Here is an 18,935-nt window from a genome sequence, read left to right on the forward strand (position 1 = left end):
GATCTAGTGAAGATGTCCCTGCTTACTGCAGGAGGGTTGGACTAGATGACATCTGAAGGTCCCTTCCAACTTTTCACATTCTATGACTCTATGATTTAGCTCTGCCGTTCCTTCTTGCTTTCACTATAACCCTGCTAATACGCAATTTGATTCCAACTCTAACATCAATTACCCCTAAAGATGCCTCTGCACCTCCAACTGCATCCTGTTAGCTGAAAACATCTCTTCTTAAGATGAAGAGCAAAAGGGCAAAGGGCAAAAATTCTTGTTTGAGTATTGCTAAAATTTACAAAATTAGCAGGATGATGACATCCAGTAAGACTGATGCCACCCAAAGAGGAGGAAAAATGCTGCAGCCTTTCCTCACACCCGATTTGCAGTGGCATCCCTTGGACATTTGCTTCAGCAATAGCTGGTAGAACACACACACCTAAAAAAAAGATTACAAAGAATATAAATTGAATTTATGATGTAACAAATAATATTTAATATATAGCATTGAATGCATACACATCAGTACCAGTGCTGTAACAACAAAACAGAACTCGTAAAATTAGCAGCAGTTTTTTTGCAAGTACAAAAATACACATTTTTTTCAGAACATATATAATAGCAAAATTTATCAGGATATATTATACAAACTCAAAGCATTTAGATAATGCATTACTTTTAATATATTATACGATGTTTTAGATGCTGCATCATAAAATTACATGTGTTCTGCTTGCAATAATACACAATGCCATTTACAGCGAAGTTAAGAAACTATTCACAACTTAAACACGAACTGAATGGCCAACGGAGCACAACAAATGAGACACAGAGCTGTGAGGTGTTAGTTACAAGCTTCAGCATTTCTCTTTACATGTTTTTGAGCTTATTTTCTTCTTTCTTTTGCAGCGTGAAAGAAATAACTACACCTACCGAACACACCTTACCAACAAACACACGGGAAACAATACACTTACTCCTTGGAGGAGGACAGTGAAGGTCATACCTATCAGTTTCAGAACAGTAGTATAGTACCACAGTTATGGAATCTAAGCTGACTTTGCACACTACACCAAAACCACAAAGGACTGGGACTCACATCCGCAAGGCTCAACAAATGAGTGGACAAGGGGAGGGGGCCAGCAGGCACCCTGCTGCCCTGGCAGGCTCAGAGAACAGGGCACCTCCCCCGTAGTTACCTCCCAGGACCCTTCCAGATTTTTGGGAGATGTCTGTTTGATTGCTTGTTAGCAATCTGTATTATTTTTACAATGTTCTGGCAAAGCTTTATGTGGGAACACCACTCGGTTTCCTAAAAAAAAAGAAAACCTGTGAACCCTGGGGACTGCTCAATTAAATTTGAACAACCTGGATATTCAACTTAAAATGAACACACATTAACACCAAAGGCATTTTCTTTATGGTGTTTATTTTAAGTGTTACGATTCCGCAGCAAAAAAGCTTTGGTCAGTCTCTTCAAACTTTGGATTGCTGTAATCCTCTTCTAGACCTCCTCTTTGATCTTGGATCATGAAGTCTGTCTCTTCCTGCGACTTTCAGAGGTAACTGCTGAATGTCAGGCTTAATCAAATAGCTGTCGACTCCATCAGTAGGTTTCAGGGGTGCTGGCCTGCTGTTGGGCTCCACCAACCCCCCCTCAGCCAGAGCATCGGTGGGTTGTGGAGATGGTGGCACCTTGGTGGGTGTAACCAAATAGTCATCAGCCGCTTCAGCAGCAGTGTCTTCCTGTTTCTTTAGCGACTGAAAAGTGCTGTCAAAAGGGGAGGAGGTTTCAGTTGGGGTAAACACAGATTGGTCTGAAAACTGAGAGAAAGCGCTGTCCAGAGAGCTCATTGATGACACAGATGGAGATGTCCCAGGAGAAGACAGGCTAGAAGAACTAAATCCTGAGCAAATATTTAATCCCTCTGGCGTTGGAGGCAGGAGGCAATGGGACAAGTCTTTCTTTTCAATGTTTTGGTTTGTGTTGTCACTTTTACCAACATTAATCCCTATAATCAAGCTCTGATTGATAAGCTTTTGCCCCTCCATCTGCAATGACCGAAGCTGATGGAGATAGTCTTCATCTTCGTGAGACAGGACAACATCACAGCTGGCTTTGCGTGTTGCCTTCTCATGACCACTGCCAATGCAGGTGAAGCTGGGGGCAAGGATGCCAATGGCTGGTTCTGAGGAGCGCCTGTGTCTCCTCAGGGTTTTGAGAGCACCTGAGGTAGCTGCTGAAGAGAAGCCCAGTGCATTGGAGCAGAGAGACTCGTTCTCTGAGTTTTCTTGTGACGAAAACTTACGGTGTACGTCAACAGAAATCGTCAACTGTTTCGATTTGGTTTTACTTTGGATTTCATCTACCTCTGTCTGCTCCGAATCGCCGTCGCTCAGAGTGAAGACAGACTCCCTGCTCCTGTTATCCTGATCTCGGTTCTTAATCCAGTCACTGGAAGAGGAGTCAGCTTCATCGTTCGCCTCATTTTCCAGGCTGTCATAGGAAGAGTCATTCAGATGGAGGGAGGCAGCATCTACAAGGACAAACCAAGAGTTAACACATCAGTGTTAAGTGTAACCCATCGGCTACTGACAAGCTGTACCCTTTACTTTCAAGAGCATTCCCCCTTTAAAGGTCCTTCAAGCAGAAATGCCAATAATTTCAGAAAAAAATACTGTCTAATTATGAAATGGAAAAACTGAAATGAATCCTAAGTTGCAATTCACTCAGGAAGCATAAGAGAATGGCATAAATAAGTCTAAGGGGGTGCTGTGCTGGTTTTCTTGGGTTTTTTAAGTGGGCAATCCAGATATAAACAACAACTTACGTACGGTACAGTAAATCAGTAATTTATTGATTATTTTGTTTTTCACTATTGAATATAGAAAGCAACATTGAACCTTTCTCTCCTCCTTTCAGACAAATGAAGAAAAACAAGGCACACTTCGTGCTTTTATGGTCTTCCAGAAGCTGCAACACTTTTAAGAGCAGCACTGTGAAGAAAGTTCTAGTCTCAGTTTCAGCAGTGGCCTCATTTGCACTGAGCAGTGCCCACCTGGGCCTTGCTCCCTCCACACGGTAATTGGCATTACACTAAGTCCCTCTTGCTCTGGGTTACGCTAAGCTGGCTTATCTCACATTTGCAGCAGAGAGAGTTCACGCATGGGCAGTCACCACGCCTCAGCGTGGCCTGAAAACCTGCTCAGCTGCCATAACCTACCCTGGGGCTGAGCTCTGGGTCCAAAGCACACCCTAGCACAGCAGATACCATGTGCTTCCAGTCCTGGGGAAGGGGCAGACCAAATTTTCACTGGTTTTCACCAGATTTCACTGGAGGCTGAGCATGAGGAGGTTGGGAGGGCCACACTGAGTCTGTCTGGTGTGCCAGAGCAAGTGCAGTTGCCACTGTCAGTACAGGCCAGCTGTGCCAAACCTGATCTTACAGAAATGCTGCTTTAGAAATATTTTAAGGAGAGACCTGAAAGTCCAGTCAGAATCAACACTGTCACAGGGCTGAAGAGAAAAGGAGCATTTATGATATTCTGGAATGCTCTGCCAGCTGGGCTGTCAGGTATTTTCAGCCCCCAGTTCCATGATTTTTCCATGCTAGGAGCAAAATCTGCATGTCCATTTGAAACACTGAAGATGTCTCTTTTGATAATGAAGAATAGATCCTTTCAACCCTAATAGAATGATGTGACAGCTGTATCATAACCACTGTTGATTTGCTGATATTCTGGGAAAACATAGGCTGAGGCAAAAATTCTAGACTTGAGATAAAACCTTCCCCAGGTTTTTTTCTTTCTTTTCCTTCGTTTTCCCTCACTTTTTTTAAAGAATGTGACTCATGAGTGGAAAAGGAGCAAGAGATTCTTTGGGAGAGCATTTTGTGAGGTCTATGACAAGTTGAATCAGTGATTATCACCAACTATCACCTGCTATCTAACAGGATCAAAACATGATCTATATTACCTGAGCTGTTCTCTCTCTTGCATGTCATCAGTATTTCTCCAAAGAGGGAGGTGATTTCCTCTCCAAAAATCCTGCAGCAGTTCTCAGTGAGGAACTGTACCAGACTAGAAATCTGCAACAAAGAAATGGGAGACAGATGTCCTGTCAGATCTTCCACCATTCAACAGAAAGCAAGCTTACCATACAGATGAGGATCAGGAGCAAACTGCCTATACATGATGTGCCCCCAACAGCCAAGAATTCCTCTTCCAGTCTTCAGGGCCTGAGGAAAATAGCCAGGCCCAGCTCAAATGTCCCAGTACACACCTTTGTGGACAGATTTTCCATTTTTACTCTGGCCTGTTCCAAGGCCACCAAAACTGGAGAGCTTTTCAATGAGAGAAGCACTTTGCTTCTGGGTATTGCTTCATGAGCTTGGTGAGACACTGGCACAGGTTGCCCAGAGAGGTGGTAGAGGCCCCATCCCTGGAGACATTCAAGGTCAGGTTGGATGAAGCTCTGAGCAATCTGATCTAGGTAAAGATGTTGGACTACATGGCCTTTAAAGATCCCTTCCAACCTAATGCATTCTGTGATTCATTCTTCAGGCAGATTATGAAAATGAATTGATGAACCTTTCTGGAACCCCGATAAGAGGACAAATCCTGATCTGAAGAGGTACTGACTGGTTTTATGCCTGTAACCAGCAGCCTGGTTGAACAGGATGAAGGTTGGCTTGTTTTTTCACTACATTGCAGCGTCTCTTACCTTTTTTGTAAATTCACTTTCTATATCAGGAGTGGAGGAGGCAGGAGGCCAGAGCAGGCTGGGTGCAATGCAGATGGCCAGATTAAATGCATTCATCTGGTTCTCTTCAGATCGCATTTCTATACCATGCAGTACTCCAAAGATGTAGCGTAAGAGAACAACATTAGCTCTGGGGAGCTGCTCTATTAACCTGAAAGCATATACAAATGTAACTCTTAAACATGTAATTCTTAAATTCCATAGACAGACACCAGTCAAGATAATGAAAATACAGAAACAGTAACATGGTCCAGTGACTAAACCACAGAGTGTGTCAAAGAGGTGGTGTTCGTGCTCAGCTGCTTTCCCTCACTGTGACACATCTCTGAACAGTTTTCTGGGAGGACAGGGAAACACCCTAAAAGATAATTAAAATTACACTCTGTCAAACTAATGAACCAAGTACAATGTATAACATGAAACTGTATTTCTCCTGAATTGCCTTATAATCCACTGTTCACTTAACCAAACAGTTCAGTTGTCTCTCTGTGGCATCAAGTTGCTGTAAGTACAGATGTGTGTGAGCACACGTGAGGTCATACAGCTAGTGTGTGAAGCTGTTTCCCGTGACATAAACTTTGCCCACTTTCTGGTTTATATCACCTGCAAGGGTGGAGGCTTCCCTTGTCACTGTGCTCCAGTATTTCATTCACAATTCCATCTGGGCTTCAAAATGGTCACTAAAATTTGAGATGAATGAGGGGGAATATATGAGGAACTGATTTCAGCTACCCTTTCACCCAGGACCCTGAAGTTCCCTGCAGACAATTTTGGGTTTGGTATCAGGCAGAAATCCAGGTCTTGGACAGCATGTTTATAAAGACTATAATTTTTTCTTTTTTCATTAAAGGCTGTTTAATTTATTTATTGTTATCCACAAAAGGCAGAAAAGCAGGACAAAAGGGAGTCAGAAAATTGTCCCATATGGACAATCACTCGTGTGTGTGTGTGTGTGTGTGTGTGTGTGTGTGTGTGTATGTGTATATATATATAAAAGCTGGAATGCTCTGTCATATACAAAGATATTTTTAGTGTCTATTTTAAAGAATAACAACTCAAGTTGTGCATTGAATATTTGGGATTCTGCATTCTTGGATGTAAATGTATAGGAAAGGAATACAGAGAATGTAACTACCTTTGGATGCTTTTTATCTTCTCTTCGTTGTTTCCTTGATCCATCACAGAGACCCACTTATCACAGAGCTGGGATGACAAAATGCTGCCTGGGATGTTGCGAAGAAAATCCTTATCAAGAGAAAAGAAGAACAAAACACGTGAGCAGCTGTTCTGGAGCGTGGGAGGGAGTAGGAGTAAGATATGCAGATACAAGAGGATGTACCAGTGGGACAGCTCTAGCTGACAACCATCCTGTTCCACACAGCAACCAAAACCAGCAGAAAATAATCTCAGATAAAGTAGTACTTTGGATTATGCTTAAAGTGAATTTTCTTGCATTTTCCTCCCCCTTCCCTGTCAAAATTGAGCTATTTGGATGCTTCATCTGCTGAACGAACAGATCTGCAGTGGGACCAGTTATTTTGATGCTGTAGAAGTCTGTCTTTACTTACCACTTAACTTCATCTGTAGTCCCTGTTTCTTCTCCTTAGCTGACAAGCTCCACTACCACCACACCATAAGCACTCCAAGGCACCCCTTCCTTCCCCATGGCAATGGATTACTTACACTAATCACGGATAATCTTGCTGCTCCTGCTTCCTAATAGATCAAGCACTGGTGGGAAAACTCTTGCAGCCAGGGGTGAAGCCCAAATCCTACCTTCCCAAACAAGCTCGGGAGAGGGAAGCTATGATGCCCTTGAATAAGGGCATGGTGCCGCTGTCCTGCCCTAAATGCATGTCCTAAATCCACCAGTAGTAGTCGTGTAAGTCCCACACATGAAAACCTGTCACATGACAGCAAGAAGGGCTTCCTGCAATAAAAACATTCCACCAAAGCAGTGCTTGCTTGAGAATAGAGATTACAATTTCTTGTAAGCAAAAACTATGCACAGGGAGATGTGCTGTACTAAAATGTGAAGAGAAATATGCTGATCCTCCTTGTAGCTGAAATTCTGCTGAAGGCTTGAGATGCTTTTTGCACAAGGAACATTATTTTTAGTGCACAAGTCTGTAAGAAAAGATGAGGCATGGGAAAATGAATCCAAGTGTTTCGGGGCAACACTATGCACTTGCTAGTGTCTGTAGTGTAGTGTCTTTCTGACAAGTAAGGAAACAGGTCTGCAAGCCTGCCTTTCTGGTATTTCATTGACCTAGAGCAGAGATAAAGAGGGTAGCAGGATCACGTTGTAGCTAAGACCTCAGGAAAGTCAGCAGCAAAACAAGCTGGCTCTTCCCCATCCTAATCCAGAGGTAGCCTGCTTTGGAGATCCTCAAAATGTTAATATGACAGCCCATTCTTTTTAATTCATCCCACTAAGTCCACTTTGGGCCTGTCTCTTGGGAAAAGACCTACTTATTTGTGTCCAGGATCTGTGCTGCTCTCACCCAAACAGGAGGAAAGGAATGTTCTTCACATACCTTAAACAAAGATGCCGTCACGAATATGGATTCGCAGGCTAGGTCCACTTCAGCACCTGAATCAAGCTTCTCCTTGAGCTCTTTGCAGGTTTTTGCACTTCCAGAGCGTCTGAAAATACCCTCGGTGGAAGGGCCCTCTTGGTAAAGGAGGGAAAGCATGTCCTAATCAAAGGAAAAAGCAGAGAGGCTTTCTCAGAAATACATTTTATTGTCTAGTGCCATCAAAACATGGCTTTGCCACTTTTGCAGCAGTTGGAAAAACCTCTGAATCCTAAAAAAGCTCACAAATCAAACACAAGCCAAGGCCCACCCCCCAAGCCACACCAAACCACACAGCAAAGCTGTGCTCTGGGGCACTGATTTTAGAAAGCATCCCCTCAGAAATCCTGTGCTGCGGCTGCTGCTGCTGAGCACTGACCTCCTGCATGATCTTCCAGGTACTGCACATGCTTTAGCCAAGACTTTTAAATGTATAAGTACTGTGATATGGGAAAAGGAGAGTGGTGTAACTAATCCAAAGCTCTGCACTGGACAGTGGGCTCAGCCAGACACCACTCTGCAGGAAGATATGAAACCCTCACTACTCATCAGTGTGTTCAGTATTATCACCTACCAGAGACGTTTGCTCCATGCCTGATGTCTGAGAAAAATGAGATCTTCATCTAATCTGGAAAGTGCTTTGTCTGTTAATATCTACCAGCACTTCTACAGCAGATGGAAGTCAGATTTGTACCCCTTTTGCTTCTTGTGAGCAGTATTGTGCTCCACAAGCAGTTCAGTGCTGTCAGCAGGACCACCTCTGGGGCAAGGTGCTCTCACCTGGGAGGTTACCGAGACAGGGCTAAAGTTTGGCTTATGGCTCCTTCAAAGCCAGTGAGGCTGCAAGGGAGTAAAGAGGTGGGCAGCTCACTACATGAGCTATTTACAAGGAAAAGGGAGAACAAGCAGATCCTTGCCTAGCTTTTAAAATAACAGGAGGGCCTGATTTCTTCTGCTAAATAGAAGAAACAAGCATAGGAAAACAAGCATAGAATCACAGGGGTTGGAAAGGACGTTGAGAGATCATTGGGTCCAACCCCCCTGCCAAAGCAGCTCCCCAGCTCATATTGCACAGACAGGCGTCCAGATGGGTCTGGAATATCTCCAGAGAAGGAGACCCCAAAATCCCCCTGGGCAGCCTGTCCCAGGGCTCTGGCACCCTCACTGTAAAACAGTTCTTCTGCATGTTGGTGCGGAACTTCCTGGGCTCCAACTTCCAGCCACTGCCCCTTGTCCTGTCTCCACAGACCACTGAAAAGAGGCTGGCCATTTCCCCCTGCATCCCATGCTTAAGATATCTATAAACATTAATTAGGTCCCCCCTTAGCCTTCTTTTCTCCAGGCTGAACAGCCCCAGCTCACTCAGCCTTTCCTCATAGGGGAGATGCTCCAGGCCCTTAATCATCTTCGTAGCCCTCCCCTGGACTCTTTCCAGGAGATCCCTGTCTTTTTTATACCAGGGAGCCCAGAACTGGACACAAAGCAGAAAAGGAGATGCTGAAATCAGAGGCCTCTCCTGAGGTAACATCTATATATATTTTCCAGCTGCTTAATTCTCCATGGTCTCCTGTGGGTGATCTCTCAGACATGCTTGTCACCCCAGCCCTGCTCCAAGCTCTTCTGAGGGGCAGACGGGTGCAGACAGTCTGCAGGGTTATGTACACATGCACGGTGGTCTGAGGACTAAGTTATTCAAAGGGATCTAAGAAAAGGGACACTGGAGGAGAGTCTGTCTTCATTAAACTGAGTCACTGTAACAGTAATGACTAACCAGTGGGGTTTGGTGACCTTCCTGGTCTGGGCTGTGAGGTAGATAGGTCTTCCTGACACACAGCAATGCAAATAAACCTACAATCTCCTTTAACGTTTCTTTCTGGCTCTTGCAGAAGTTGAAAGCCAAGCATCCACGTAAGCACAGGCACTTTGGAGAGGCACCTTCATCTCAGCATTTCCCTTTTTTTTTTTTGCAGGGATTTAGAGCTCTGCTGTCAAAGCAGGCTGACTGCCACAGCACAGGATCTTAGTGCATGAATAAGCAAGCGCCTTGAAAATGTCTTTTGAAAAAAATATCCACAAGATAATACTGGGAATCCCTTCTTAAAATAGTAAATCCAGGAAAATTGCATAAACAAAGCTAATGGTGTAAGACAATTCAGTGTGGCAATGGCTAAAATAGAGCCCTTCGGCTGTGAAAGCAAGTTTGAAGCTCTGAGGCAGAGACATCAAACATGCCTGCAGCATTCATCCTTGGTATTTTCCTTCTCTTGCAGGTGAATCCCACAGAGACCCCCAGATGCAGTGTTCCATTCTCCAGAGACACTGCATGAAATCAAAAGTACGTTATATCTTGTGGCATAAACGCAGTGCTTAAGATTCAAAGCACACATTCTAGCAAGCTCTGCTTCCATGCTTAGTAACTTTGTTTTTTGTCAGATAAAAATGTACTAATATTTATGCTTTGGAGAAATTTCTGAAATGCTACATTGGCTCATCTCTCAAACAGAAAGAATGAAAGACCAGGTTCTTAGCTCATCTCTGGAGAGCTTGTTTAAATAACTTAAATGATAAAAATGCACATTTCCTCAAAAGAAAATATCAAACCCACAGCATTAAAAGACCTGAAAAGTCCAGGTATGCTTCAGTCTTCAGGCAGTGATAAAGCAGCACTTCAAGCACATATTTAGGAGACAAACCATCTCTTCCTGCAAATCGGTGTAACACCACTGATTCCAGTTGTTCCAGCCCACAGTCAGGCTGTTAGGATGAGGGGCCCAATCCTGCAGGGCTCACTCCCACTGCAAACATTTCAATTGCTTCATCAACAACAGGCCAGTCCTCAGTTCTGACCAAAACCACCACACATCTTCCTTAATTACGCCTAGGAATGGGCTCTAGGACAACCCTTTTCATGTTCCTGGACTGGTGTGGAGTGCACCCATTCTGTCCAGACAGGATAAAAAGATGCTGAGATGTTCCTGCAGCCACTTTTGCAGTGGTTGAAACGAGGGCCCCTCGTGCTTGCCTGACCTGGCATGCCTCTGAGACATGCTCTGAGGCTGTCTTCTTAAGGGCAGGTAGCAGGCAGCAGCCATGGGCTGGCGACCTGGGACAGAGGATGCTTCATTCCTGGAGCTGGGGATTTTATACAGATGGGAGTGGTTTAAAAAGTATGTGTGAATGTGGCATTTATTTACACTGTGTAAGTGAGGATTAGGGAATAAGCCCTATGGCATGGGCTATAAAGGAGAAATAGCCCAGAGCAGGGGAACAATCACATACATCTCTCAAGCTGTTTGGTATTAACCAGGCCTGACCACAGCACATGTTAAAAACCAAAGTTCTTGCTGGGAACCACAACCACAAATGAGGTTTCCTTCAGGTTTCTCTGCTTGGGTAATTTCAGTGTCCCGTTACAAACCGTCCCCATGTTCTCATCCACTACACAAGAAATTCCACCACTGTAGGAGCCAGCCCTGAGCTTAGGACTCACCAAGAGGGGTTTGGGCAGGTTGTCATCTTCACAGATGGCTGTTAGCAAGAGGCCAAAGAGCTTCCCAGGAGCAGCAGATGTTGAGGAGAGGGGTGCATTGTCCAAGTGAGTGCCTGGGCCACGCCAAAAAGCCCAATTTATGATAGATCTTTTCCTTTTAAATGACTTCTGGCTTAAGTCTGGGAAAAGAGAAAGGTGTTTATTAGAAGAAATGCATTTCAATTCTAATTCCAGTATTTGTTTTGCAGTGGTTGCTATGGTTTCAAAGGAAAAAATCTTACGAACTCAACTAACTCCTTGGCATCTAGCTCAGCCTAATCCACCATGCACATACCTGTGCTTGTGTGTGTGTGAGAGGAGAATGTGCTGCCTTACCCATGCTCTTAAGAGGATCTGCAGGATCTGCACTGCCCTGCTGGACCACAGCATCAGCAGTCACCACTAAGTGTGGGACAGCAAACCTCAGCCCCATGACTGCGGAACTGGACTGTGTTAAATACTCATTTCCCATCCACAGGTGCAAAGCCACAGACCTTCTTTGGAAGCAAAAGTACCACAAACACCACTGCCCTCGCCTAGGCTTGCTGTTCAGAGGCACCCTAGTTTCCCTGGCAATGCAGGAGAGCACATGCTTTCCCCACAAATAACACCAGAGGATCAGTCAATGGGGTGACACGTTTTCAGACCAGGAAAATTTCCAGCCTTTTCTCTTACTAGTGCCCTCGCTGACCACGGCCCGGGGATGGTGCTTGCCCTTTAATCAATGCCTTCCAGATGGCACTTCAGCATGCTGCTGACACACTGGTGGGCTCTGTATTTTCATGTATTTGATGACATATCCAAATATGACTAGTTGAAGCCCTTATTTGTGGTGCACAGAGAAGGGAAAACTGGTATTAGGATTCAAAAAGGTGGGGTTTTTTTGTATGACCTGTCTGAATGTTAGCCAGAGTAAATTCTTCTTAACAGCATGGGCTGCTGTTAAGGCTGGGTTGAGATTGTTTATCAAGAGAGTGCTAACTGGAAAAACTTGTGTATTTTTCCTTTTCTAGATGTTTTCAAAGACAATCAGCTCTGATTTAGTAGCTCACCTACCACTGGTTCTTCCACCCGGTCAAACATTTTGCTTTCTGCTGTTGTGGAGAGCAGAGGGTGAAACAAAGCTTGCCCAAGTAAGGATTATGGTATAATATCAGATTTTTTTTTTTCCTCTCTCTTATACTTTACTACATTTGTTTTTTAGCCCAAATAGTGATTTTTGTTATACGTCATTCCATTCTAGATCATGCTCCCTGTGGGGATGGGTGGAAGTCTTTTCATTAGAGGCTTACATGATGAAAAGTTACAGTCTAACTAAAAATGTGAACATATCAATGTAAAGCCTGATGAAAAATTCTTTTAATAAAAAATAATACAGAGGATATACATTTTAAGCAGTCCAGAGCTTCATAAAATAAAAGCTTGGCAGTGTCTAAGGTTTTACTTGACACATCATGTTTTGGGAGAACATAACTAACCTCTAACTTTCAAAACAGCAATTTTTCTTTCAGAAGAGCTGGATATTAGCACATGAATATGGTTTGCTTCACTTGGAGCTCAATTCATACAATGGTAAAGCCATGGTGGTGTTTTATTCTGGTAACCCTGTAGATCTCAGTGGAAGTAAAAATTAAGAAATGCTATTTTGGAGAACAAGGAATAGCAGAAGTGGAAAAAATGGGTCTTAAAATTAGGAACTTTTCTTAGTCTCTCACTGCCCCACTCTTAAAAGTCATGGCCCAAACTCACAATGTGAGTTAAATGTGATTAACTGCAGTTCTCTCCTGGGACAGGAAGGGAAGTGTTCTTCAACATACCAGGGCAGAAACCAGCAACTGGTGTATGGCAAAGAAAAGCCATGTCATTTACAAAACTAGCATTCACTGAACAAGAAAAATCACCCTTTTCATATCCCCTTTTCTAAAGGGGTTGAGAAGTCTTAAGATTAAGAGCAGATGAGAAGAGACAGATGTATACTTCATTTTCTTGAACCTGTGCAAAGTTACAATATTAGGAGAAGCTCAGCCTCTTCTCAGCCAAGTCAGATGCCAGTGATTGCTCTGCAGAATCACAGAATCATGGAATGTTAGGGGTCGGAAGGGACCTCTGGAGATCATCTAGTCCAACTCCCCTGTCAGTGCAGAATCACCTAGAGCAGGTTGCACAAGACAGTGTCCAGGTGGGTTTTGAATGTCTCCAGAGACCGAGACTCCACAACCTCTCTGGGCACCCTGTTCCAGTGCTTTGCCACCCTCACAGTAAAGAAGCTCCTCCTCATGTTTAGGTAGAAGTACTTCCATACAAAATGTGCTGGTTTTGGCTGAGATAGAATTTATTTTCTTTCTAGTAGCTGGTATGGGGCTAGGTTTTGGATTTGTGCTGACAACAGTGTTGATAACACACAGATGTTTTTGTTATTGCTGAGCAGTGCTTACACAAAGCCAAGGCCCCTTCTGCTTCTCACATCACCCAACCAGTAGGATGGCTGGGGTTGCACAAGGGGTTGGAAGGACACACAACTGGGACAGCTGACCACAACTGGCCCAAACGATGTCCCATGCCATATGATGTCTTGCTCAGCATATAAAGCTGGGGGAAGAAGAAGGGAGAGGATAAACATTTAGAATTATGGCATTTGTCTTCACAAGTCACTGTTACAAGTGATGGAGCCTTGCTTTCCTGGAGACAGCTGAACACCTGCCTGCCCATGGGAAGTGGTGAATGAATCCCTTGGATTGCTTCACTTGCATGTGCAGCCTATGCTTTACCTACTAATCCTTCTCTTTATCAACCCACAAGTTTTCTCACTTTACTCTTCCAATTCTCCCCCCATCCCAACTGGGGGGACTGAGCAGGTGGCTGCATGGTGCTTAGTTGCCAGCTGGGGTGTAACCACAGCACAAAAACCATCCAGGTTTTGCTCTGGTGGATTATTCTAGGTCAGAATCAGAAAAAAAAGCAGTATCTTTTGGTTGCAGATCTTGCTTAGAGTTCACAGCAGCCATCTATTCTGGTCATATGTTACATGCAGGGAATTTCTATTCATAGGTAGCGTCCCAGCCATGCAAGTGGCTTTTCCTCTTCTTGTAAACTAATTAGAAGCTTTGAAATAAAACCTCAGCAGCAGCATCCTTTCTGACCAACCCCCTAACTGTCAAATAGTTTTCAAAGACCTCCCTTCTGTATCAAGACCAACTTGTTGAAATTTCAGTTTCTCTTTTAACAGACAAAGAATAATCTGGATTACAGACTAGCCACTTACAGCAGTTGGGTCTTTCAAGTTAAGCTTTAAGCAAATCAGTATTTACAACACTTTTAAGACATGTGCTCATGAGCATTACTTAATAGCTGTGTTTAACTGGTAGGTGACCACTCCTGTTACGTGCTGAAAGGCTGGAGGAGAGGCAACAGAAATGCTCCAGGTCTTCCACATGGACTTTTTTTAACCATCCTGCCAGAGCATCTGATGCAGCTCCACTGCCACAGTTGGTATCCCCACAGCTACTTGTTTGACATGATGGCCAGCTGTCAGTCATGTCTGCCCATCAACACCTACAAGGCTGTCTAACCACCATGCATGTTGGTGCAGCTGGGCAGGTACCCCTTGTTGCCTTCAGAAGGGACAGCGTGTCCAGCACAGTGGCACTGGTGCAGGAAAGTGATAGGAGGGAGGAAAGCACAGCACACGTGGCAGTGGAATGTGGGGTTACAGGCTCTACTCCTTGTAAAGCTGCCCTGTGTGCAGTAGTCTGCCCAGGGGTTACTTAACAACACCACAGATTTTGGCTTGCTGACCTGAAGATGAGCCCATGGCCTTGGCTTGCACATGGGATGGGTACCCTTTGCCATTTTCCAAAATCCAAATAGATGAGAAAGAGTTAGGAAGAGCACAATGAACAGCAAGATACCTTGGCTTGCAAGCAGCCAGACCTACACATCACCTTAAAAGGCTTTGCCTGATGAAAGCAGGAAAGGTGAATAGACTAAAAGCCTCTTTCTCCCACTTAGTGCACTCAGCCCCTGTGCATGACTCCCAGGCTGCCCCAGGCTTCTGCTGCCCCAAAAGCAGCCTTGCCTCCCCTCCTGCGGCTTGCACAGCACCCCTGACAACACATCTGCATTAGAACTTTACAGACCTGATTTGCATTTCTATTTTCTCTTGCCAGTCAACGTCAGCTGCCAAGTGGGGCCTGTAAACCTAATTACACCCCTTTGCTAGATTGCCTCATTCTTAAAATATGCCATGAAGTAATATGTGATACAAATTACTGGGGAAGGGGGGTGTAGGGGGATGAAGGACTGTGGAAAGGAAATTCATTTATATAAAATGTAATCAATTTTGGGAATAATTTGCAGTAGACACTGGTAGAGCCTCACTATATTTGATTTCTAAAAACATTACCAATGGATTGTATTTGTATATTGTGGGAGATCTTAGCTATTGGGGAGTGGGCAGGATAACAGTGTGCATGTTCTTTTTGTTACTGTACGGTCATTAATGGTGAAGTAAGGCAGAGTTTCTAATTGAGCTCAGTATGCCAGTGTGTTAAGCACAATAAAAACACACCATGGGATGCATCCTTGCCCTACGGAGTTTTCAGTCTAATGCCCCAACCCTGTAAAGATGTCCTTGTTTGTTTACTCATGAGCAGCGAGCAGCCATTGTATCACTGACAGCAGGGTACAAAATAGAGAGCATGTGCTCATATTTTGCAGCATCAAGGCCAAAGGCTGAAGAAAATATTCCTGTCTTCGTTCTACTCAAAGAGAACTGAAGCGAAGAAGTTGTTTTGTCTCACTTCATCTAGGTACTCAAGGACATGCCTAGGCTTTGCTACGTGAGGGTCCCAGTGAGGCAGGCGTGTGGTCCTATGTACCTGCTGTGATAAACAATGCTGCCAAACACAGCCTGGGAATTCTGTGCTGAAGACAAGCCTTGACTCCTGAACCATAAACCCCCTCTGCCTTGCTGCAGAGCACAGCAAGGGCTAATAGACTTACAAAAAATTCAGAGGAGAGATCTTGTCTTTCTTTTGCTGGTTTTAGAACAGTCATTTGACAGGCAGCTTGTTGAAGTGTAACTCACAAAGATGACACATACACAACAGCACACTCAAATCAGGGAGAGTTCCACTGCAACCCCCCCCCCCCCATGCAGCTGCAAGATACAGCTGTGTGCTCCTCTTTGCCTTCCATGCCAACCCCCTCCTCCCCCCAAGATCCCAGCACGTTTCCTCTCTATAGCAGAGCCAGGGAGGTAGCCAGGCTGTGGGTGAGCGATGCCGGGGCGAGCAGGGCGACGTACCGTTCAGCTGCGGGCACACGGCCAGGCGGCTTGGCTTCAGCACAAACTGGCACTGCAGCTCCTGGGGCAGCTGCTCCGTCAAGAAGGACCCCTGAAGCTGCCTGGGGCAGGCACAGTGCTTTGATCCATGGGGCATTGCGTCGCGGATGTGGCTCATTTTAATTCCAAAGGGATATTCGTGTCCTGTTCAAAGAGAAATCATAATAATCTGTGTTGGATTGACTGCAGACTTGCAAAACTCCATCTGCCTTGGAGGAAAAGCAGATTTTGCCTGCTGGCCTGCAGCACTTTCTCAGTAATCTCAGGATCGATGCTTTTCCGCATATCCACACGGGCATAAATCATACGCTGGCAGATAGGGAGTTACTGTGTTTGGTGTAGTTAAACAGATGTAAAAGTACAATCAGAGCTACTACAGCTGTATCACATAAAAGCCCATCGGAAAAAAAACAAGTGACTGTTACTGAATTCAGTGTTTATTCTTTCTTCTGCTTTACTTGTGGCACTGAAGATTTAGGTACTGGTCTCTCAGATCATTTTGGAGAGAAAGAAGATTTAGGGATCAGTCATCTGTCAATCCTTTGTTGATCATGCAAACCCAAAGAATCCAGTGTGAAAGTGATCTTCCCTCCCTCTCCATGGCAAGTCCAACAGCCATCAACTCAGTCAAACGAGACACAATTACGGTTCCTGTCTGAGGCTGAAGCAGGAAGGAAACGTTAATCAGAGGGCTAATGCAAATGAGCTACACTCGGCATTAACCAGCATCTTTGGGGACTACACAGAGGCGATTCATTTCTGGAGGAGCTTTCAAAAACGCCACCAGAAAGATTTTTTTGGGGGTCTTTTCTAAAGACATGGCAGTTGAAATATATTAAATATGGGTACAATGTTAAGAGCTTTTAGTGAACTTGCACTTAGATTTGAACACTGACAGGAGAAGGCATATTATTTGAGATGATAGGTAGTGCAAAGCTGAAGCACAGTCGAACTCTGCTTCTGATGTCTGCCTGTTATACAAGCTGGCTTTATCTAATAAACCTTTACATAAGTAGCAAGAACATCACTTTTATGACAGAGTCTTCTTTTCCAAGGATTGCAACTTGAATTTGCAGTGAGAGTAAGTCAGGCAATTAGAAAGCACTTTCCCATTTCTGAATTCTCTGGTTCTGTCTTTAAAAGCTTGGCTGTGGTTTTATGGGAGGAAGCTACACATACAAGTCAGGAAGACAAAGTCTGGTAGGTTCCAAAGACAGAACTGTTTGCGTTGTCTACAAGTTTGACATCTATAAATGTTAATGTTGTCCGACTACAGCAAAGCTTTTGTAGCTAAGGCTGCTTTAAGAAGGAATGCTAAGATTTACTGGGGTTAAATTTGCTGGAGGAAAATAGAAAAATCCACCCATTTTTCTTGCTCTGATCATCTATGAACTCATATAGCACAAGTAGTGTCGGGCTTCTATGGGGAAAGGTTCCTCGTAACAGGAAGGGAATTGTTCTCAGTGAATCATGGCCCAAAAATCAAATCACTCCATCCAATCACTTCTGAGCTTTGGGTGGATTCCTGGGGAGGAAATGTTTCTAAAAGCATTTTAGAAAGCGAATAAGCAATAATTCGCTGCTAATCATGGGGGAGCTGTCAGCTAGTAGGAGAACTACAGGAAAGGACCTCTTGAATTAGTTAATCTGAGTTGTGGAAGAACAGAACATTCCTCAAAACTCTGCTGACTTTTGCTGAGAAGGAGAGGGGAATAAAAAGTCCTATGGAAGTGTAGAAGAAATACATAAAAAAATAAAGCTGGACCAGCTCCAGGAGAGGAGGTGAGTGAGCAGAGAGGTGAGTGAGTGGAGAGGCTGACTCCATAGGAAGGCAGAGGCAGGTGCAACAAAATTGGGGCAGAAATAAACGAACTTTTTCAACTTCTCAGTGACATAAGCAGACACAATTGCTCTTCAAAACAAAGGATCAGCATCTGACTAGCTGCCCAAAACAGCAAACTTGCGTGACAGGGAAGTAAGAGAAAAAATGGGAAAAACCAAACGAAAGAGGAAACTGGATGTTGGTCTTCTCTGTATTTCTTGCCTCCTTCAGCACTAAAAACTGAGTAAATGTTGAAAAATAAAACCATATCAAGAACTTACCAATAAGAGGGTAAGGAGCATCTTCTCTTCCTGAAATCACCCACAGCTTGTAGTCTTTTTCAGAGCCCTTGAAAATCAAAACTAAGAATAAGTTTGCCAGCCATTAAGGATAGGTTTGCTTTAAGTTTCTTAAACACAAGGAGAACTTGCACCTTGCCAGTGGGATCAAAGGAAACCCCTTTACTTTTGCATTTCTCAAATTTGCCACCAGCAAACTTCTGAATTTTCTCTGGCATGTGCCATGTGTTTTGTGTGACCAGGGTCTAGCTCTGAGCAGTGAGAGGCAGTGGAGCTCAAAATTTCTGAAGGGGGTGTATTTGCCCCAGTTCTTCACTGCTCCTGGAAGCAGAAGGGTAGATATCCCAGCCTACCAGGACTCAGGATTGTTTCTGAGACCAGAACAAGATGTTGGCCATGCCAGCCCCCCATGCTACATGGTTGAGTTGGTCCCCAACTAGCGTGCCTCCCCACTCCCCAGGGGCTGGAAATGAGGCAGCGCAGAGGGAACCCCTGGCCATGGGTACTGCTCCTGGTCCCTAGGACCTCTGTGCCTTGCTTCTCCCCACTGACACTGAGCAGCACCTGGCTCGGAGACGAGACAGGTCTGATCCCCAGGAGGGATTACAGATA

The 18,935-nt window shown here is 44.4% G+C and overlaps 1 protein-coding gene across 1 annotated transcript in view; it reads right to left on the reverse strand.

Moving 5' to 3' along the window:
• Positions 1-1,422: 1,422 nt before the first annotated feature.
• ARHGAP20 (Rho GTPase activating protein 20) overlaps positions 1,423-18,935 on the reverse strand; it is a gene marked incomplete at its 5' end in the record, with an annotated part of 61,655 nt that continues 44,142 nt past the window's right edge. The window contains 8 exons of the mRNA XM_084273291.1: positions 1,423-2,528; positions 3,968-4,079; positions 4,715-4,904; positions 5,889-5,998; positions 7,291-7,452; positions 10,820-10,998; positions 16,164-16,346; positions 18,306-18,372. Coding sequence (XP_084129417.1) covers positions 1,468-2,528; positions 3,968-4,079; positions 4,715-4,904; positions 5,889-5,998; positions 7,291-7,452; positions 10,820-10,998; positions 16,164-16,346; positions 18,306-18,372 — 2,064 coding nt within the window. The 3' untranslated portion in view covers positions 1,423-1,467. The remainder of the gene's footprint in view (positions 2,529-3,967; positions 4,080-4,714; positions 4,905-5,888; positions 5,999-7,290; positions 7,453-10,819; positions 10,999-16,163; positions 16,347-18,305; positions 18,373-18,935) is intronic.

Source organism: Gallinula chloropus (genome assembly GCF_964237585.1).
Source record: "Gallinula chloropus genome assembly, chromosome: 1".
NCBI classification, from domain to species: Eukaryota; Metazoa; Chordata; class Aves; order Gruiformes; family Rallidae; genus Gallinula; species Gallinula chloropus.